This window comes from Platalea leucorodia, assembly GCF_965183815.1.
Source record: "Platalea leucorodia genome assembly, chromosome: 4".
Lineage (NCBI taxonomy): Eukaryota > Metazoa > Chordata > Aves > Pelecaniformes > Threskiornithidae > Platalea > Platalea leucorodia.
Genome location: NC_138826.1, coordinates 95,697,463 through 95,716,407, shown reverse-complemented (window position 1 = coordinate 95,716,407; position 18,945 = coordinate 95,697,463). Strand labels below are relative to the sequence as shown.

At 37.3% G+C, this 18,945-nt stretch overlaps 1 protein-coding gene across 1 annotated transcript in view; it reads left to right on the top strand.

Annotated features, from left to right (window-relative positions):
* CNTN1 (contactin 1) overlaps positions 1 to 18,945 on the top strand; it is a 99,252-nt gene that overhangs the window by 12,516 nt on the left and 67,791 nt on the right. Inside the window, exons 2-9 of the mRNA XM_082308077.1 lie at positions 3,561 to 3,690; positions 7,559 to 7,731; positions 12,169 to 12,264; positions 13,298 to 13,504; positions 14,801 to 14,897; positions 15,052 to 15,233; positions 16,417 to 16,541; positions 18,522 to 18,639. Of these exons, the coding sequence (XP_082164203.1) occupies positions 3,561 to 3,690; positions 7,559 to 7,731; positions 12,169 to 12,264; positions 13,298 to 13,504; positions 14,801 to 14,897; positions 15,052 to 15,233; positions 16,417 to 16,541; positions 18,522 to 18,639 (1,128 nt within the window). The remainder of the gene's footprint in view (positions 1 to 3,560; positions 3,691 to 7,558; positions 7,732 to 12,168; positions 12,265 to 13,297; positions 13,505 to 14,800; positions 14,898 to 15,051; positions 15,234 to 16,416; positions 16,542 to 18,521; positions 18,640 to 18,945) is intronic.

The following is an 18,945-nucleotide window of genomic DNA, read 5'->3' as shown; positions in this document are numbered from 1 at the left end:
TAATTTTTCTTTTTATGACCGAAGTAATACAACAGGAGTATATATGGGCTGGAAAAACTGTTTGTCTCTGTGTTCTTACAGTAGTGTTTACCACGGAAAATTAAGTCATTTGAAAGCTAGTTCATTTTTTAAAAATGGATTTATATGGAAAAGTTGGACATTTCCTGAATTAAATGTATACGGAGTTAGGATGCACGGAATAAACCTTTTTATTGTGCCTTTCTTTTCCCTCTTCTGATGACATTTCTTGAGATGACTTGAGAATGACTGCCACAGGTGGTTTCTGGTTGTTACTTTCAGGCATCCTTTTGGTATCTCTTCTCTAAATGTGTTGGATATTTTATATTATGATCTCTCCCAGGCTTGTGCAGGGACATAAAGGTGTACTAATATAATTTGGTAGCTTATCTGCAAGAAGTGGTAAGGCTTTCAGATATATCTACCTTAATTAGGCAGAGGTTCTTTCAGATGGTGCAGTTAATAAGACATCTTTTTTCCACTCAAAAGGTGGAAGCCTATACCCCTGCTCCTGTTCCACCCTCTGCACTGGCACAGGTCTTCATCAGTGAACAAATTCACCTCACTAAACTGGCAGAAATGTAACCCAGAAAGCTGGAAGTGAATAGGCTTCCACTCTCTTTAGCTTTAGCAGCTATCTAAGAAGTCAGGGAAGCATGGGTGTTGCAGAAATGCTTAGAGGGAGAATGGCACTGCCCACTTGGAGAGTATCGCTTGGAGAAGGGGTGACAGGGCCACCTTCCAGCAGCATCGGTTCTTACAGAGGAGCCATGATCTCATGAGCCGTGTAGAGATTCTCTTGACCTTCGCAAAGACTTCCTAATACATTTTAACACTGTTGAAAAGTCTGAATCTCATTTGCAGAATTCACTGCAGAATGCCTCAAATAATCAGAATTAGATGATAGCTTTTGCTCCAATTAATACAAATCACAAGAAATGTACCCAGAAAATAGGGCAGTAAGGGTGTTTGAGAGGTCATGAAGTCCATCCTCTTGTCTAAAGCAGGACCAGAACAGATGAAATGTGCTTTTCTTCTCATCCCCAGTTTATCTAATGCATCCAATTTCCTTCTTCTTTTCCCTACTTTTACTTCTCTTTTTCTTGTAGGTACAACTTCATTCAACTGATCTTTTTTCCTTCTACTCTTTAGTCTGCCCTTCCTCGCTCTCCAAACTTAGTGAAACAGGCATAGTACTTCACTTGAAGTGTGAACATTTCTTGCTGATCTTTTCACAGACCCTTTCTCTGCTCTTTTCTCCCCCATGCTGTTTACATATCACTGGTCCACACTCAGCTTATGACTGGGAATGAAAGGTTTATTGGTGGCCACACCTGACGTGCACTCTGCGCGTCTTTTTCTGCTCAGCCAGACATCTGAAACCAGATTCATAATAGATTGCAGCAGAAGCGCCATTATAAGGCATACTCGGTAGGTGTGAGAAACAGACGTTCACTGAGTATAATGAATAGTGCTGGCAGCATTGAAAATGCATGCCATGAAATGCCTAAGTGGTCTGTAACATCATTTGAGTCCTCAGGTGGAAGGAGTCAGCTGCGTATGATACGGCTATTTGCTGCTACAGGCCATTGTTCCTCTGTATTCATATTTAAGAACCGCACAGAAACTGCCGTCAAGTTTGTCGCTCACTCATTCCAGGCTCTGAGGAAATACGTGATTCTTGCCTTTTCAGTTTGAAATTACTTCTTCTTTTGATCTAGCGATATGTAGATTTTTACATAATGTTGTGCTTTAAAATATCAAAGAAAACAGACCATTTTTTCAAAAGCTCTGCCTTTCTTTCTAGCTGCTCTTCTTTGCTTCTGTGAAAGGCTTCTCTTCTCATTACATGAATTAGTTTGTAAAAATGAAATTGCCTGACCATACTTGTCACAGCATAACAGTGCCTTCTGGACCTGCTCCTGTCTCTAAGGGAAACGGTGGTTTATTTTTTTCCCAAACTTGAACTGGGAAGGGAACTTACTTTTTCTCTCTAACCAGTGTTCTGCCAGTGCTGTAATCCAGTGTCTATCTATGAATATGGAATTTAGGAACAATAAAAAAGATATCTGTGTAAGGATTGTTTTTTATATATATATATATATATGATATTTTAATACTGACATAATTTCCATTCTTTAGTTATATAGATAGATTCTTCCTTCTCTCATAGGTTTTATAAAACGTGCCTAATTTAGTCCAAAATGTTTTAAAACCAAAGGCAAGAATTTTAAGTGGATCAGTACAAAAGTGTAACTTGATTATGGACATTCATCTGTTACGTTGCTAGTTTATGTCTCAATCTGTGAAGATTTTTTTAAATGTAGCATTACAAGACATGTAGCAGATTTTTTATGGGCAGTACAGATACTATTGCAAAATGTTAGGATTTTTCCGTCCTTATATTGCTTTTGGAAATTTTTAAGCTAAAAAGATTGAATGGAAAGTGAACCTGGTAGCAGTCATGTACTACTTTGCTTTTCCCATGAGTTTGCTTACAAGTAAGTGTCCATACTGTCAGTTCAATCTCAGTAGAGATCTGTGAGAATGAGACAGCTGTGTTGTCTAAAAATTTTATCTATCTATACTGAGCATGCACCGTCTTCTCACAGTGCCATTCTGTACCTAGAGTGCACATTTGCCGTTTTCACAGAAAAAAACCAGTTACATCCTGGATTTACTGAGCTGAATTTTCCCATAGTGTTCACCTTTGCTCCTAGTCTTGCTTTTAAAGACCCCAAAGAGCAGTCTTGTACGCTTGGAGGAGATAAAGGAGATGGGAATGCAGCCGGGGCAGGCAGAGCCTGCAACCTTTACAACAGCATCAGCAAATGGAGGGTAAAGATTAAAAAAAAAAGTCTGTTGTCAAACCTAGTTGACATTTATTCACCTTTAAGTGCTTGACTTTACAAACATAAATTATTTTCAATGTGGGGCTTCTTTAAAATTTTATTTTGGAGGAGAGAGACTTAACATATACATATACCTAAGCATCAAAGGAAGGACAGAAATGTGTTCTGGAAACAATGTAATTCTCAGCTGTGATCTCCGACATCAGTTTTTCTTTGTCTGATGCAATAAAAATTCTTTCCAAATGTATAAAACAATTGCAGCTGCTTAGGTTATAAGATAAGAAACAATTTTTGGATAGTTGTTTTGCATCTGGACCTGTTTGATGATAATTTGTTGGCCTCTGTGAATTAAGTTGATCCCACTGCATTCCTAAATGGCACATCTTCAATTCATAATTATCTTCATCAAATAATTAATGACGTCAGTGGAGAAGACAGAGAAGGTAGTTTTACAGGAACATAGTTTGAATTACTTTTATTCTCAGAGGACAGGAAGGAAGAAGAAGTCAGTAAAGGAAGGCCAACACTTCTATAACCCGTACTGTTCTGGTTTTGTTGATGCATCTAAAACTTCATTTTGCAGGGCTCACTATTTAGCCTTCTCATTTTGAATGCAGAAAGTGTGATGTAAATTCATCTTCAGTTTGCCTACTAATTAAAAAGTGATTAATTTCAAATTCCATTTTTCAGAGGAAGGAAACAAAGGTTATGGACCCGTTTTTGAGGAGCAACCCATTGATACCATCTACCCAGAAGAATCTTCAGATGGACAAGTTTCAATGAACTGCAGGGCTCGAGCAATTCCTTTTCCTACTTACAGGTAATCATCTCTCTTGTTTTGATTTTCAGGTCTTATGTCTTATGTATTTTACTTAGTGAGTGTTTCAGGTTGTGGTGTTAAATGATTGACTGTCTTAACAGGTTGATACAAAGTCTTCAAGGCAGGAAAAAATGGGGAGATTTGCAATTTTTTTGAGTAAGAATCAACCTTGATTCAATCTGCTAAAATGTCTAGACAGTGTTGAAAATAGTACGTTCCTGTTGTGTTAGAAGTTTTCAGCTTTTGAAAGGAATACTGATCCACATGGCGGGGGGGGGGAAAAGTGACCTTTAAAAAATTATTAGGAGGCTATCTTTCTAGCTTGGGTTAAGGATGACTGAGGTTCAAGTCCTTGTTCTTCTCGATTCAGAACACCTTTTTTATCCTATTTTATGCTGAAAGAAGAAGGACTGTCTGTTTAATCTGGATATTCTACATCCTATGTTGCTTTTGTGTCCACCATATTGTAAAGAGATGCTCATGAATGTATGCTACTGAAGACATTTTCTTCTGGGAAAATGTTTCATCTAGTTTTAGTAGAGATTCACACAATAATTATGTTGTTATTAGCAGAGCAATTCTGTTTCATTGTGGGAACTTGGGACATCTGTATGAGTTTATTGGCTATTATCTATTCATTATGTACAGAGAAATGTACTTAAGATTGTCGTTATTAAGACCATGACTAATTTACAACCTAGTCATGGGCAGAAAAGTACTGTCGTCATACTAAGGGCAAACAGAATTTCTTGCCAACAAAAGAGATCAATTTCATTAAGTCATCCTATGATCCTGTGATCTGCCCCCGTTACTCACTTATGCATCTTCCTAAACTCTGGCTTCTAAGACAGTAAAAGCATTTGAGTCTGCTGGCCATTCTTTTAAATCTGTTACAATATTGTGGTCAACTATGGTATTCTTATATCAAAACAGCTTAGCTAGTCTTCATTGCCTTTTTTTAAAATATGCTTACAGATTGTCTACGTACACAGAGCCACCTGTGATTGAAGGATTTGAGGGGAAACTAGAATACCCCTTTTGAATATGATCCCTGGCTCTAGTATCTTTACAAGTTTTTCTGCATGGCATTTTGCTGTTGTACTTGTTTGCTCTCTGCATGCTTGGAAAAGACTGGAAATGTGGAGAGATCTGATACACTTAGATTTGGTACCCTTCTGATATACTTACACATCACTTCCAGTCTGCCCAGAGACACCCCCACCCTGTATGCAAGACTATGTAAACATACCATCTAGAGAGTGATTACAGGCTCTACGTAAATTTTAGCATTCTTCTTTATCTGTCATGGGCTCTGCAAAATCTGAATTAGTAAAGTCACTCTGGAAGAATTGCCTCACACCTCCAGAGCTCTTCTATCTAGGAACAGATCTGACAATTATTGCTGATAGCTGATGTGATGATCATTCCAATACAGGATAAGGCCACTTCCCTTATTTCCTGACATCATTAGTCTACCTTGATGTATTGTCTTTGTTTCTTAGCCCTCCAACAGTTCATGAGCCAAAATTCCCGTTTCAGAGGTAGATAAGTCCTTCTTGCTGCTTTTTGTTCTTTCTGACCATTCACCTTCTTAGTCTTCTTTTAGAAGTTTTTTATTTTCATTGTTTGTTAAGCATTCATGCACTCTCCCTTCTGTATTCGATGGTCCTTCACCCTTGCTAGAGTTCAAATACTCATTGGAGTTTCTGGGAATCTGTTTTTTCCCCCAGTCATTGCTGGAACCTTCAACACTGCTATGAAAGACAACATACTTTCACGGGGACAAGATATGAGTCCTTTAGTCCCTAGTCCTGTCTGCAAATCATGGACCTCAGATTACTGCACTGTTTCTCCCGAAATGACCTTTTATGCAAATATATACTGGTGATTACCAGTGACCTTTTTCTGTAGCCCTCCTACCATCTTTAGAGATTTCATAGGTCTCTTGGTGGTTCTAGCATTTCTAAGATTTCTTCAAACACCTTCTCTTTCTGCAGGCTCCCTTCAGATATAACCTCTTGGATTGTTCCTGATTCATCTGTAGAGATCTTTATATGTATATTCCTGCAGTTTTACATCTCAACTGGAAGAAACTCAGATGAGCCTTGGAAAAAGAGGAGAGAGATAGATAGCTACACATTTTCTTAATGTACCTTCCCAAGCTGCTAGGTAGTTTATAAGAAAAAAATACAAAGATTTGTTCCCAGCTCTGAAAAGAGACAACTTCTTTTAAATTCAGTGCATCCAGTTGGGTGTCATGAGACAGCTTACTCTTCATTTTCATGTCTGAGAAACACTATGCATGTGTGAAGTCCAGCTGAACCTGGTGAGAACTGCCCATGTGATGGAGTTACTCACAAACACAGCTTTTGTGGAATGGAGGAGCTGCCATTTAAGAGACAAGGTTTGAGCAAGCAGATCGCATGACTGCTTGATGTGCACTCACTTGAATATCTTCGTTAAGGTTAATTTTTTTATACTGCAGAGTAATCTTGTTTTACAAATGCATGTAAATAATACTGTACTCAGAGAAAAAAAATGATATATCATAGAAATATGATTGTGTTTTGATTTTTAAATTAGTAACTTCAGAAGAAAACAATTTTTAATGTGTTTTTTTTTAATTCTTATTCCTCAGTTACGCACTTTGTGCAATGTTTTCCTAATCTCTCTCGTTGCAGCATAAGCTCTCCTCATGACAGTTATTCCTAGGTATTTCTGAACAGTAGATTTATTATTTCTAATACAGACAAGTGGTATGTCTCACAGGACTGAAGTGATACCTCTAAAATCCTGTAAAACCTAAATGCTATTTACTGCATCTTGAAAATCCTGTCATTTGACTATTTTTAATTTATTTTTTATTAATACCACTTTCATTATTGTTTCTATTACAATTACAATTTCAGCTTCCAAATAAGTATTCAGTGCATTTTGGTAAATCTTCAATGAGGAAGGAACTCATAGGGTGTGCACTCTCGTTTTCAAACACTAATCCCTATCTTTACCTTATGGCAAAAAATGGTTTACACTGAAAGAATTTTGTAATCTTTAAATGTATTTAAGTTTTATCTTTCCTATTTGCGCTCAGGAAACGTGCAGTTCCTTTCAAAGAAGGTTATGGGCTCCCCCTTGTGGACACAGTAATAGGTAGAAATATAGATCTAAATCATGAATATTGGTTCCCACTCCTTGTTCTGTAACTTCATTGAAATCAGTAGAATTCAGTAAGGGCCAGACCTGGTCCATCGTGTTCCTCTCGTAGTCCCTGAGGTGAAAGTTACAGTGACTCAGTCAACTGGCTGTGGGGTTTTACAGTAATTAGGTGGGAGTGTCCAGCAAGTTTTTTTAATGTCGTAAGTAGACCTTAAATCAGGCACGCCACTGTTTTTGCACAGACTTCACTGGCACGTTAGGCTTTACGAAACATTTTTATCTCGTACAGCAAATTTGGAAAAAGCTCTTAAAAATTCATTAGTCCATACTTTAAGGGTGCAGAGGGAGTATTTTCTTAGCCAATATGGCCTTAGATAACTATTTGAGGATATGTTTATAATCCCAGTGCTTGATCACTAGCTAGCTCACTCACGGCCAGCTCAAGCATCCTTTACTGCATGGCCAGCAATCAGGTTTTAACCTATGTCACATCTCTGAGAAGGCTGAAGCAGACTGAGACTGTTATGTTTAAAAGACCTATGGAGGTCAAATCTGTGGCTCTTGCTGAAGAAAAACTTAAAACATGTATAAAAGTCTATTAATAACTTCTTGTATAGTTTATCACAACTTATGAGTTATTTTTCAAATCATATTTCTTACCAGGTTTGTTTTTTTGGGCCAAATCTTACATCTGGCTTTTCTTTTTTAATAGGTGGAAACTCAACAACTGGGATATTGATTTAACAAAGGATCGCTACAGTATGGTGGGAGGCAGACTTGTTATCAATAATCCAGAGAAATCAAGGGATGCTGGAAAATATGTCTGTGTAGTGTCGAATATCTTTGGAACTGTCAGAAGCAGTGAAGCCACTCTGAGTTTTGGATGTAAGCCGATGTTTACGTCAAAACGTAGAAACGTTACGGTTAGCTTGGAATGCCCAATGTTTTACACTGTAGTGTCTTCTGCTAATATGTGTTATAGCTCTGTTACTCTGTAAAAACTTAAGTGCTAAAACTTAAGTGTAAAAAATCTTAAGTGCCTTAGTCTGCAGAGATCAGCACAAAATAAATTTTGTAAGCATTTTATATTCTTAGCATTCAGCTGACATGACAACCTTCTCAGTGAATGATTATTAAATTATTAATTGAAGAGACTCATGGAGCCAGATCTTGCAATAATAATGTCCACACTCTTTTTAAATCATGGTAGGACCCGAGGGGAGGTTGTCACAGAAGAAAGATGCAAGTGGGGGCATATGGTGATGAGGCGCTGCTGCTGTGCAAGCACAACTGGGATGCCTTTAGGAGGAAGGCAGGGCAGTCGCAGTAAAGCGTGCTCCCTGACTCCTAGGCTACGATGAAGACCCTGCTGGGGGACATTCCTGTCAGCTTCTGACAGTCACGAACTAGTCTTGTGAATGCATGCATAGGCACAGAGCCGCACTGTCGACAAATACATGCATTATAAAGAACTGATCTACTACATGAAGAGTAATGTAAAATTTTACCAACTGAAGACAGAGTTTGGGATTTTTATTTTATTTTGCCTTAAGATCCTTTTTTCCCTGCATATATTTTTTCATCAGAGGACAAAAAAAGGAATCCACAAGAAAAGGAATTCACTCTTATCTGGTGACCATTCACAAAGCCCTGTGTGCCCTTTAATCCCAACCTTAAGTGCTTAGTGCCCCTCTTGTCTTTCAGCAGCCTCGGTGAGCAGAATTTACTGCTTACTGTATAAGATCACAGACGAAGAAAAAAGTTCTGTTTTCTGCTAGTGATTATAATACTGTGGGACCACATATCTCAAGAAAACTTAAGAGGCTGTCAAGAGCTGATGGATTGCATAATAGTTGATCTAGTCTTAATCTGTATTTTACGCGGTGTATTTTCTAGAATGAATAGAAGGCCAGGTTGTTATTTCCTTCTAATGGAAATGACATCAAAATTCAGTTTACAGGATATTTATTTATACCAAAAGCAGGCATCAGTGGTGCCAGTCCTGAACAACCAGTAGGATAAAAGCTATGACAATAGCTGTTGCTACTTAAAATGAACCAATACACATAACAGATGAAAAAAAGTGCAATCAAAACAGTCTGAGGCATGTTTTCTGCCTACCAGCCCACAGATTGCATGAGCTGAACATTGATAGTTAGTGTGCTGGACAATTATACTGAACAGAACCCTAATATGTAATATTTAACTATTTCAATGAAAATAGGGTAAAGAGCAAGGAACAGAAGTGAAAAGATAGCTGGAAACTGATAAATACTTGTTAAAAAAATGGTACTGTCATTCTTCTTTACACTGTTGCATTTGCTCCCTCTATTTTTTATGATCACCTACAAAAAAGATTTCCTTCCACAACCACTGTTTCTAAAAAATTGAATATAGAGTTGCTAAAATTAATAGAGAAAATGTCTGATCTTTAGCTTGTGCATAAACTGATTGAAAAATGGCAACAACCATTTAGAAGAGTTAAAAAAAATCTTCACCAGCGATACTGGAGTGAGACCTTTTATTTTTGTCTTACTGTCAAATTTGCTGAAATTATGGAACAAAAGCCACACTATCTATCTCATAAACTTCATGTCAGTTAATCCATCTGAGAACACTGTCTTTAGTAGAACTGGGTCTTTTTAGATCCAGTGCTTTAAAACGCATTAAAATCTTTTTTAGCTGTTGCACACATACTCCTGACGGAAAGAATTTTATCCTGCAGGAATATTTAGTGGCTTTTTGGTGTGTGCTGAGCAAAATGAGAAGCTGATGTATTGTTCTATTTGCTGGGAAACAGTTTCAGAGTAGTAAAACACAGCAATTTCAAAGCAGAAAGGCTGCAAGAATGACAAGGAAGAGAAATTTCCATACTCCCTATATATTAAGGGTATGCTTCTAGGAGTGCAGTGATTATGCTAATTCTTTCATTCTAGCTAAAAATGAATGTCTTCCAATTAAGAGTTCATGGAATCACACTTACTATAATTATTGAGTAATAACCAAGTAGTGCTTATGCAAAGAAGACATCAAGACCCAATCAGAGTACAGAGCATTTCTTAAGTGGGAAGAAGGTATACAACTACATCTCAGTAATTGTATGACTTCCCTGCACCTGGTGTAGACCATTCTATTTCAGTACTAACATAATGTTTTACATATACAAATTGCCTGTCCTTTCCCATGTCTTTAAATTTGTGGTGACTGTCTTAGAGTTTCAAAGATTATTCAAGAACACTATAAACAAAATGCCTAGACTTAAAATATAAACTGGAAATAGCTAAAATAACTGAAAAGCAGTGACAAGTTTTCTTTTCACCAAACCCTACACTGCCCATATGCAAAGCAGTATCAAATTAACAACCGATTTGTTCCAATGATCGTAACTTTTTATTTTTCTGTATTTCTGTAACAGATTTTAAACACTAATCTGTTCCAGTGAAGACAGAAATAAGTAATAGTGGCAAGTTTAAACGATGATCAAAAGGTCAGCAACAAGGGAAACAGATGTTTTCAGGAGAGGTCAGTCAGTATTTTGAAGATAGAAAGTAGTAGTGTAGTTAGGTCCACGCTGACAAATGGAGTGGGAATATGTTCAAACTACTGCAGATGTTATGTAAATATTCCAATCTATGTGAAGAGCTTCCTTGTCTTCAGTTACAAAACCTGTCTGGTCAAATAGCTAATTCTTACTAAGTCAGTCTGGTACACTTAATTTCTTTTTTATCAAAGAATACCCCAAATTAATTGGGAGCTAGTTGTGGAGAACTGAATACATTCATTGCACTAAGGCACAGGCTAAAATTATATTAAATTATTATTAAATAATCATCAGAAATCCTTAGAATGGCCCATTACAATGCCTACCATGTACTATTTAATGAAAAGATCCAGTCAGTCACTGGAAAGATCTATATTATCATCTGGTCTGCAAGAAAGATGAGTATTTCATAAGTTGGGAGAGGTGTCTCCCTAGACACTGATGTAACCCTCCTAGGGTTTTTTTTCCATGCGTTTGACAAAGCGTAATGACATTTTCTTCCTAGATTCTTGTAGTCGTTCAGGTCTGATGGCTGTGGTTGGCCTTGGAGGAATCCTTTACCTGTACCATGTTTAGTAAATGTAGCAGTTGTTACAAAGTTAAGGAACTAATTATTTTTAGATAATGCAGAGTGTCTACTGGATCTATCTAACTATACAATGCATTTTACTGTAGTGAATAGTCTCTGGTTTCTACTTAATTTCTTTTTCTATGTAGCTCTGTCCTGATTTCTTCTTTATTGTTTCTGGCTGTCTGCTCTTGAGCTTGTTCTAGGTAGATCTCAGAGCCAGCCTTGGGAATTTAGTAGAACTGGGTAGCTGCCATTGAAGAAAGCTGAAGTAATCTGAATGAAGTTAGCTTAGGTAGTTTCTATGGCAGAATATTGCATTCAGAGGCTGTGCACTTGGCTATTACTGATATACTGTTTACACCACAGTAGCATTTAGAGCAGAACTCTGGTCAGGATCTCTACAATCTCACTGCGCTTGGTGACATGGAGAAGCTTCAAAAGAGACGTTCCCTGCCTCAGGATGTTTATAGTTTAATCTCAGACTGGATACTCAAAATGAGACTGAAAAGCATAAGCAAAATGCAATTATTGACCTAGTTGAAGTTACTCAGGCAACTGTTGTCTTATCACTGCAGCTACCATTACTGTTCTCCCACAGTCTGTGGGATGATACGTAGCTCCACGAAGGACTTGTTTCTTTACCCTTTTACAACAGTCTCTTTACCCTGCTGCATGGAAGTTGGTTTAAAGAGGGTCAGCTAAGGTTTCTCCTGGGATCTGAGCCACTTCTGTCCCAAACCTCTGGCACAAAAGATGTGTCTTAGCTAACTGTTTACCAGCCCTTGGCTGCTGGAGATGTCAGGGAGGACAGCCAGGTTATTTTAGAGAAGCCACTTTAAGTTACAATAAAGAATTAAACTTGCATTTTGGAGAAGCCCATTGAAAAATAACGTAAAATCATTTTCCTTTCTCTTCCTGAGTTTCCTTCTTCAAATGTAGCTCACCTGGCTACTCTTAGGGCTACAATCTGCACCCCTTTTTTTTTCCTGGCATTTGCAATTATGATGACTAAAATATTGTAAAAAAATTCATTGCAGTTGATAATGACAAAGTTAAAATGAGCAAAACTGGCATTATGGGTCCACAGGTATCTTTCTGTCTGCCATATATTGTTGTATTTTTGTACTAATCTCTACAGGGCTGAAAATAATAATTAAAAAAATTGTAGTGAAAAACCCAATTTTCCTCCCCCTCCCTTTCTTTAAACTAGATCTGGATCCCTTTCCACCTGAGGAACGCTATGAGGTTAAAGTGCGAGAAGGTGTTGGAGCAGTGCTTCTTTGTGAGCCCCCTTACCACTACCCAGGTAATTCAGCTCAAGTGCTTCATTTTCAACTGCTTAAGAGCAGAGGACAAATTAGTATTTATTTTTAAAAGTTTCCTTTAAGTTGACTTAAACGGTAACTTTTATGCAGCTTGAGAATCACTGTTTAGATTAGGTTTCCATTTTGAATATATGCTTGTAGTTGACCATAGGTAAAAGATATTGTTGAATTTGCAAATAGGTTTTGATACTACAAATAAAATTACTCAGACTAATCTGGATAATAGAGGGGACACTTGGCCTACCGTTCAAAAGACCTGAGTACATGTCACTGTGGCATGCCAGACTTTCTGCTGGCCTTGGACAGGGCCCAGCTTCATTCCACCTAATGAAGTCACTTCAACAGAAATGATCGTGGGCTCCTGTTAAAATCATGGAACAGCAGCAGGCACCCCCAGAGGGTCAGAGATGAGGTGATTTATGCTCTGGAAGTGCCTTTTTTTCATCATTAGCTACTGAAGAGCTCTGCAGGGATTATGCCTGTAACCTCAAGCATCAGCAGTTCCATCATGAGGGGTGAATTTGGCTGTTAGCATCTCTTTTACCGTGTAAAGTGGGATAATGTTTTAGTTTTCATACTATATGTCTAAGTATTGCAAGAACTGAAGAACTGAGACATATTTCTTGTTAAAATATTCTAAGGTTTTGCCTAAATGGCAAGACTGGTGAGGGCTTCCCACCTTCTCAGTTGCGTGAGGTGAAGACGCAGCTGCCCATCTCCTCCCACCCCACTCCAGTTCCTGTGGGAAGGCTGTGCCCAAGGGCAGCTGTGTGCACTGTTGTCGGGTCCCCAGTAATCTGCACTCATGGCAGCAGTACCTCGATGTTCAGTGTAGACAGGTTATTAGCTGGCTATTGAGACACGTATATTCTCTCTCACATAGCTGCCTCTCCTGAAGAAAAGATCTATAAGCTGGAAATCAGAGTGAGGTAATTTATACGCAGACAGTATTCCATGGCTTAAGTAGCTGATAGTATTGTTTTTTAATATTGACTAGAAAATATTTTCCTCCAGATGATCTCAGTTATCGCTGGCTTCTAAATGAGTTCCCGGTGTTCATTGCTTTGGATAAACGACGATTTGTGTCCCAGACAAATGGCAACCTCTACATTGCAAATGTAGAAGCATCAGATAAGGGCAATTATTCGTGTTTTGTGTCCAGCCCTTCAATAACAAAGAGTGTATTCAGTAAATTTATTCCACTTATTCCACAGTCTGATCGTAAGTATTTATTGGAAATACTATGTACGTGCAGTGTTCTAACTGTTTTTTATTTTAATTTTGCTCATTAATAACTACTTTCAGCTCTGTGAGGAGAATTATATGGCAAGTTATAATGGCTACTACACAATGTTACTTAGTTTTCCGGATACAGAGGTCCAAATCATTCCCATCCACAATGAAAACTGTGAAGGAAATCTCCCTGGGTTCATTCACGAATTCCCTTTCATATCATAGAGAAGAGAGTTCTCACCCCCAGAGTCCCTATCTCTTTTATGTGATAAGCCCCTGTACTCATCCCCAAATCTTTAATATCTTTTCTGGTCCTGGCATTGGTTCAAAGGGGTATGATTGTAAAGCAGAAAATTTATGTAAAAGTTGATAAACAGATTCAGGAATTAATTTTTTTCCCAGGAAATCCCCCATGAAAATGGAAAATCCTTTTCCTCTGTTGAAATTTCCTATCCAACAGTGGCCTAAAGGCTTTGTGTTTCATGGCCAATCCCCCAAGACACCTATGTGGCTTTGTGTCACTAGATTATTCTCTGCCATTTCTTCATGAAAACTGCATGTTTTCTGAATTGTAACCAAGTTCCCTTTTGCCACTTCAGGCTGTCAGTCACTAGAGCCTCATAAACTGATTATCAGGATTTCAGTGCCCCTTTTGTCTGTCAAATTTCCCATATTGCAGTGAATAACAGTGATTGAATTTGGGTAATTACAAATCAGTGATCTTTGTGCAAATTTTCCATGGCCAATGCTCACACTGAGGTCTTCATCTAGAAGAACTGCAAGAGGAGTCCTACAGGGATCACCAGTAGGTAGATTTGATTACATTTGCATCCCTGTGCCCTCATTAAGCTGTAGATTTGCTGGCTCTAGCTCCTTCATACCTTTACTAAGATAATATTGAGCTTAAATTCACAGTAATGCAAAATATCCCATCCAGTAAAAGAATCTGTAGAAAACAGAGACTCAGGCTTTTGTCTACCCACACATACACTACATCATCACACTTCAAATGCAAGCAAATGAGTTTATGTTAAAGCATTGTGCTGTAAAAAATGTTAGGCATTACCGTCCAGAGAATGATAACTAGTTGCTGAGTAAAACAATTCTGCCTTACTATTAAAAGTTCAGTGCTAAATCAGACTTCATGGATGGCCAGGCTATTTATTCACTGTAAAGAAGAATTTGGCCTGGAATTTTAAGAACAGTTTTCTTGAACTATGGAGACTTTAATACCTGTATTTGTTTCTGCCTTGCCTTTTCTGAGAATCTCTTTTTTCATGTTAGGTGCAAAAGTATATCCTGCTGATATCAAGGTGAAGTTCAAGGACACGTATGCTCTCCTGGGGCAAAATGTGACACTGGAGTGTTTTGCTCTTGGGAAGTAAGTATGTTTTAAAGTTATTGTAGAGCACTGTTTGCTTTCATATTCCAGGGAATGAAAATACATGTTTCATCATCAAACATTTTTTTGTAGTCTGCAATTTAACAGCCAGTTCTTGAACATGCTGATTTGTACTTTACTGTATCTTTTTAAGTCCGGTTCCTGAACTCAGATGGAGTAAATACCTTGAACCCATGCCAGCCACTGCTGAGATAAGCATGTCTGGTGCAGTTCTTAAGATCTTCAATATTCAGTATGAAGATGAAGGACTTTATGAGTGTGAAGCTGAAAACTATAAAGGAAAAGATAAACATCAAGCAAGAGTTTATGTACAAGGTGGGCAGCACAATTTTATTCTTCATGCTGTATGTTGCTTCTACTTGTGTTGGAAGCATCTGTGTTCTCAGACTTTATGTCAGTGCTGACTCATTGCATCATCCTGACACAGTGCTGTTCAAGTTAATAGAGCAAAATGAAAACTCATGCACTGAATGCTAGGCATAACATTTGTGTATTAACTGAACAACTACTCAATTTGTCTGGTTATGATAGCTGTATATACACCTGGACAGCAATGTCTGTTAGTATTAATAAATTTATGCATAATGGAAATCAAGGACATTTAGAGCACTTGAAGTGAAAAAACAGCCGGGAAGAAAAAGAGACCATTGAATTTGTTATGCTTTCTCATTTGCTCCTTTTGTTTGTCTTTTCTAACTGTCTTAACTCTCTTACTAGCTACAGTCAATTCTTTATTCCTTCAGCCTCTGTCCCTTCCCCTCATGCATTTGGTTAAATGAGGGTACCAAAAAATTGTATCTTATTGCTCATAGTGGAATCATCCCAAGTAACCTGACTCCTTGACTGAGACTTTTGCCACAAAACTGTGACATGAAAAGATCATAGGTAACATGAATTTCCTTTACAAGATTTCTGTCTCTTTTCATTGACTGTAAAGAACATTTCCTGAGTTGAGATCCTCAGTTAAGTGCTTGAACTTCAGTGGGATAAATTGAAAATTGGTGTGGGAAGGTTGTTACTGGGTTTTATAGGTAAAGCTAATTAATAGATTCGTTTGCTTAGTAAAAGCTGGGACATTTTCAATATTAATTTCTTAAATATCTTCTCTGGACCAAGAGAATATTTTTCTTGGAGACCCAGTCAGTACATAGATGATTTTGCACAATTTCATGTAATTTAACTATAATTTTTATGGCGTTACTGAATAATTTCCACAGGTCAGTGTAAGCAGTAATATCTTTTATCTTTGGACATTCATGAAGCATTATTTCAATTCCATATTTTCTTCTCATAAAGAATAGTTTAAAATTATTTTGAGTCTATGTGGTAAGACAAAAGCATCTTCATTCTTTCTTGTGCTGGTGCGTTGCTGAGTTATCATTATTACTTTGTGCGGCCTCTGAAGTATCATGGAAAAAACAATGGAATTAATAGATTGTAATGCTAATTAAGTATGTAACTGCTATATTTACAAAGCATCGTGTTTTTTATTCTTCAGCTGCTCCTGAGTGGGTGGAACATATCAATGACACAGAAAAGGATATAGGCAGTGACCTATACTGGCCTTGTATAGCTACAGGCAACCCTATTCCAACAATTAGATGGTTGAAGAATGGTGCCTCGGTAAGTACATTGCCATAGTTAACGCAGGATTGATTGGTTAGCTGATGGAAACGATTTTTTGAAGCATGCATTATTAAAAGGTTAAAAGAAAATTAATTATAATAATACAAATATTTGCTGATTCCACTTGCATTAGGGATTAAAATCTATTTTTTTAAGTTTTATCTCAATCTTCTCTTTGGTTTTGAAATGCATTTCTTCAGGCTATTTAATATTCAGCTCTGAGTCATGAACTTGCCTTTTTACCACATGTTTGGGAGGTGGATATCCCTTTTTCTCCAGGCCTTTATAAGTAAATGCTATGTTCTTCTCCCTGGATAAAAAACGTCTGTCAGCTTCTCTCTAAAAATAATCCTTTTTACCACATTAAACATGACTTCGTCTAAAAACATAAGAAAAAAAGGAGTCAGTAGAGACAAGAGAAGAAAGAATAATTTTCAAATGATCAGTAGTGTTCCTACATCATGTACTTTTTCATATTTTTTCTAGCCACAGAATATTGCAAAATTCCATTATTTTAGGTGATGTGAAGTTTAAATGAGTACCATTTGATAATTTAAGTTTATTGCATTGGATATTTTGTTTAAACGAAGTAGATTTTCTGTCCAGGCATTTCAACAACGTATTTAATATCCATTGCTTATACTGTATGATGAGCCTTTAAAGAACAAAGAGAATAGAAGAGGGCACAATGTAACGCTGCATCTGTTGAGCTGTGGTGACACTGATCTTGGCAAGCAAACAAAAAAAGACAATGAGGCAGCGTTGTTTTGGCTGCGTATCTTAAGAAAAATGTGGGAGGTTGGAGGGAGAACAGAGATATCACCATCTGCCATATGGAGATGGCTTAAACCAGAAAAAACAATGACGTTTTCTAGCTTCTGTAGTTATTACAAACAAGTAATTTAGCAAGTGAATTGCTTGACAGTCCCCACTGAACTTGGCTTTCGCTGACAAAATCTGCATACTGGATTGCAGGAAGGGTTGTGTAATTCTCCAGTAGTACACCAGAAGATTATGCTGTGTGTTAATATTACGAGACGATTTCCAAATGAAAGATAGCAAAAATATTTAAATTGCCTTGAGAATATAGCTTGTTTCTAAATCAGATAATTTTTAATTAGGTATTTCACTTAGCACGAAACAAAGATTTCTTGTAGAAAAACTGATTCAAGTGTTTTTCAGTAAAACAGTACAGGAAATACAATTCCTTTAATCTATTCTTTTTTTTTAGATAAATAGTATTCTTTTAATCTTCCACTACTCTGTGCACTCCAGTTGACTCATACACAAAGTTTAAAGCTTTTCAGCTTCATTTTCACAAGAAAACAGAATTTATTAATATGATCTTTCAAAAACCGATTGACATCTATTTATAATTTACAAAATATCTCACCACGCTTTGTGCATTTTTATACAGTGTTTTTTAGAAATAGATGAAGTACTTCATTTCGATTTACTAAATTTTCTTTTTATATTAAAAAAAGTAATAGAAAATAGTTTATACTACCTCCCAGAAGAATCTTCTGACTACCTCACTGGGACTTGCTTTGAGCTTTTACTGTTGTAAAACAATGTACATACAATATAACATACTGAACAATGAGCATGGCGAAACAAAGCTCATGTGCATAAAATGAATGCAATTTCTTGTTTCTTATTTCTGAATCAGTAGTGTTTGCATTGGTATGATAACAGTGGACTGAAGAATAGATGTGTCTAGTGCCACTCAGCTATGAATTTTCCAGAAAAATACCAATCGACGCTGAATCTTTCTTTAAAAAAAGGTGAACGCATTGTCACAAAGACTGAAATGTAACATGGATAAAACAAAATCTCATCAGTGCCTGAATGTTGTGTGAGGGACTCTCTTCTGAACACTGTCACTAAAAAAAAATGAAGAAATGTGGATGGGTGTGAATTCTTCAGCATATGTAGTCTCCATGAATATCTTGTTGTTTTATTGATTCTGTGTTTCAGTTCCGGAAAGGTGAACTAAGAATACAAAGTCTGAACTTCGACGATGCCGGCATGTACCAATGTATAGCAGAAAACACGCATGGAATTATTTATGCAAATGCTGAACTGAAGATTGTGGGTCAGTGGGATTATTTGCTCTATTTACTCTTTCAGGTTTGAGTAAGATAGCAGTCATATTTGCAAGCATTGTTTGGTAACAGATTCCTGTGAGGATAAAGCTAAGAACCCTCACGGAATCTAGGTGAGGTGGGGTTTATTTGAGCTCCCTAGCTGGGTATTGGTAACGACTTGAGGAACCAAGTTACTAATTTATGGGGCATGTTTGCTGTATTATTTCTGATATTTGCCTGCTGTTGTTACCCCTCAGAGGAACTGGTAATGCAGAAATTATATGAAGCACGTAGAGTTGCTGACTACCCTCTCA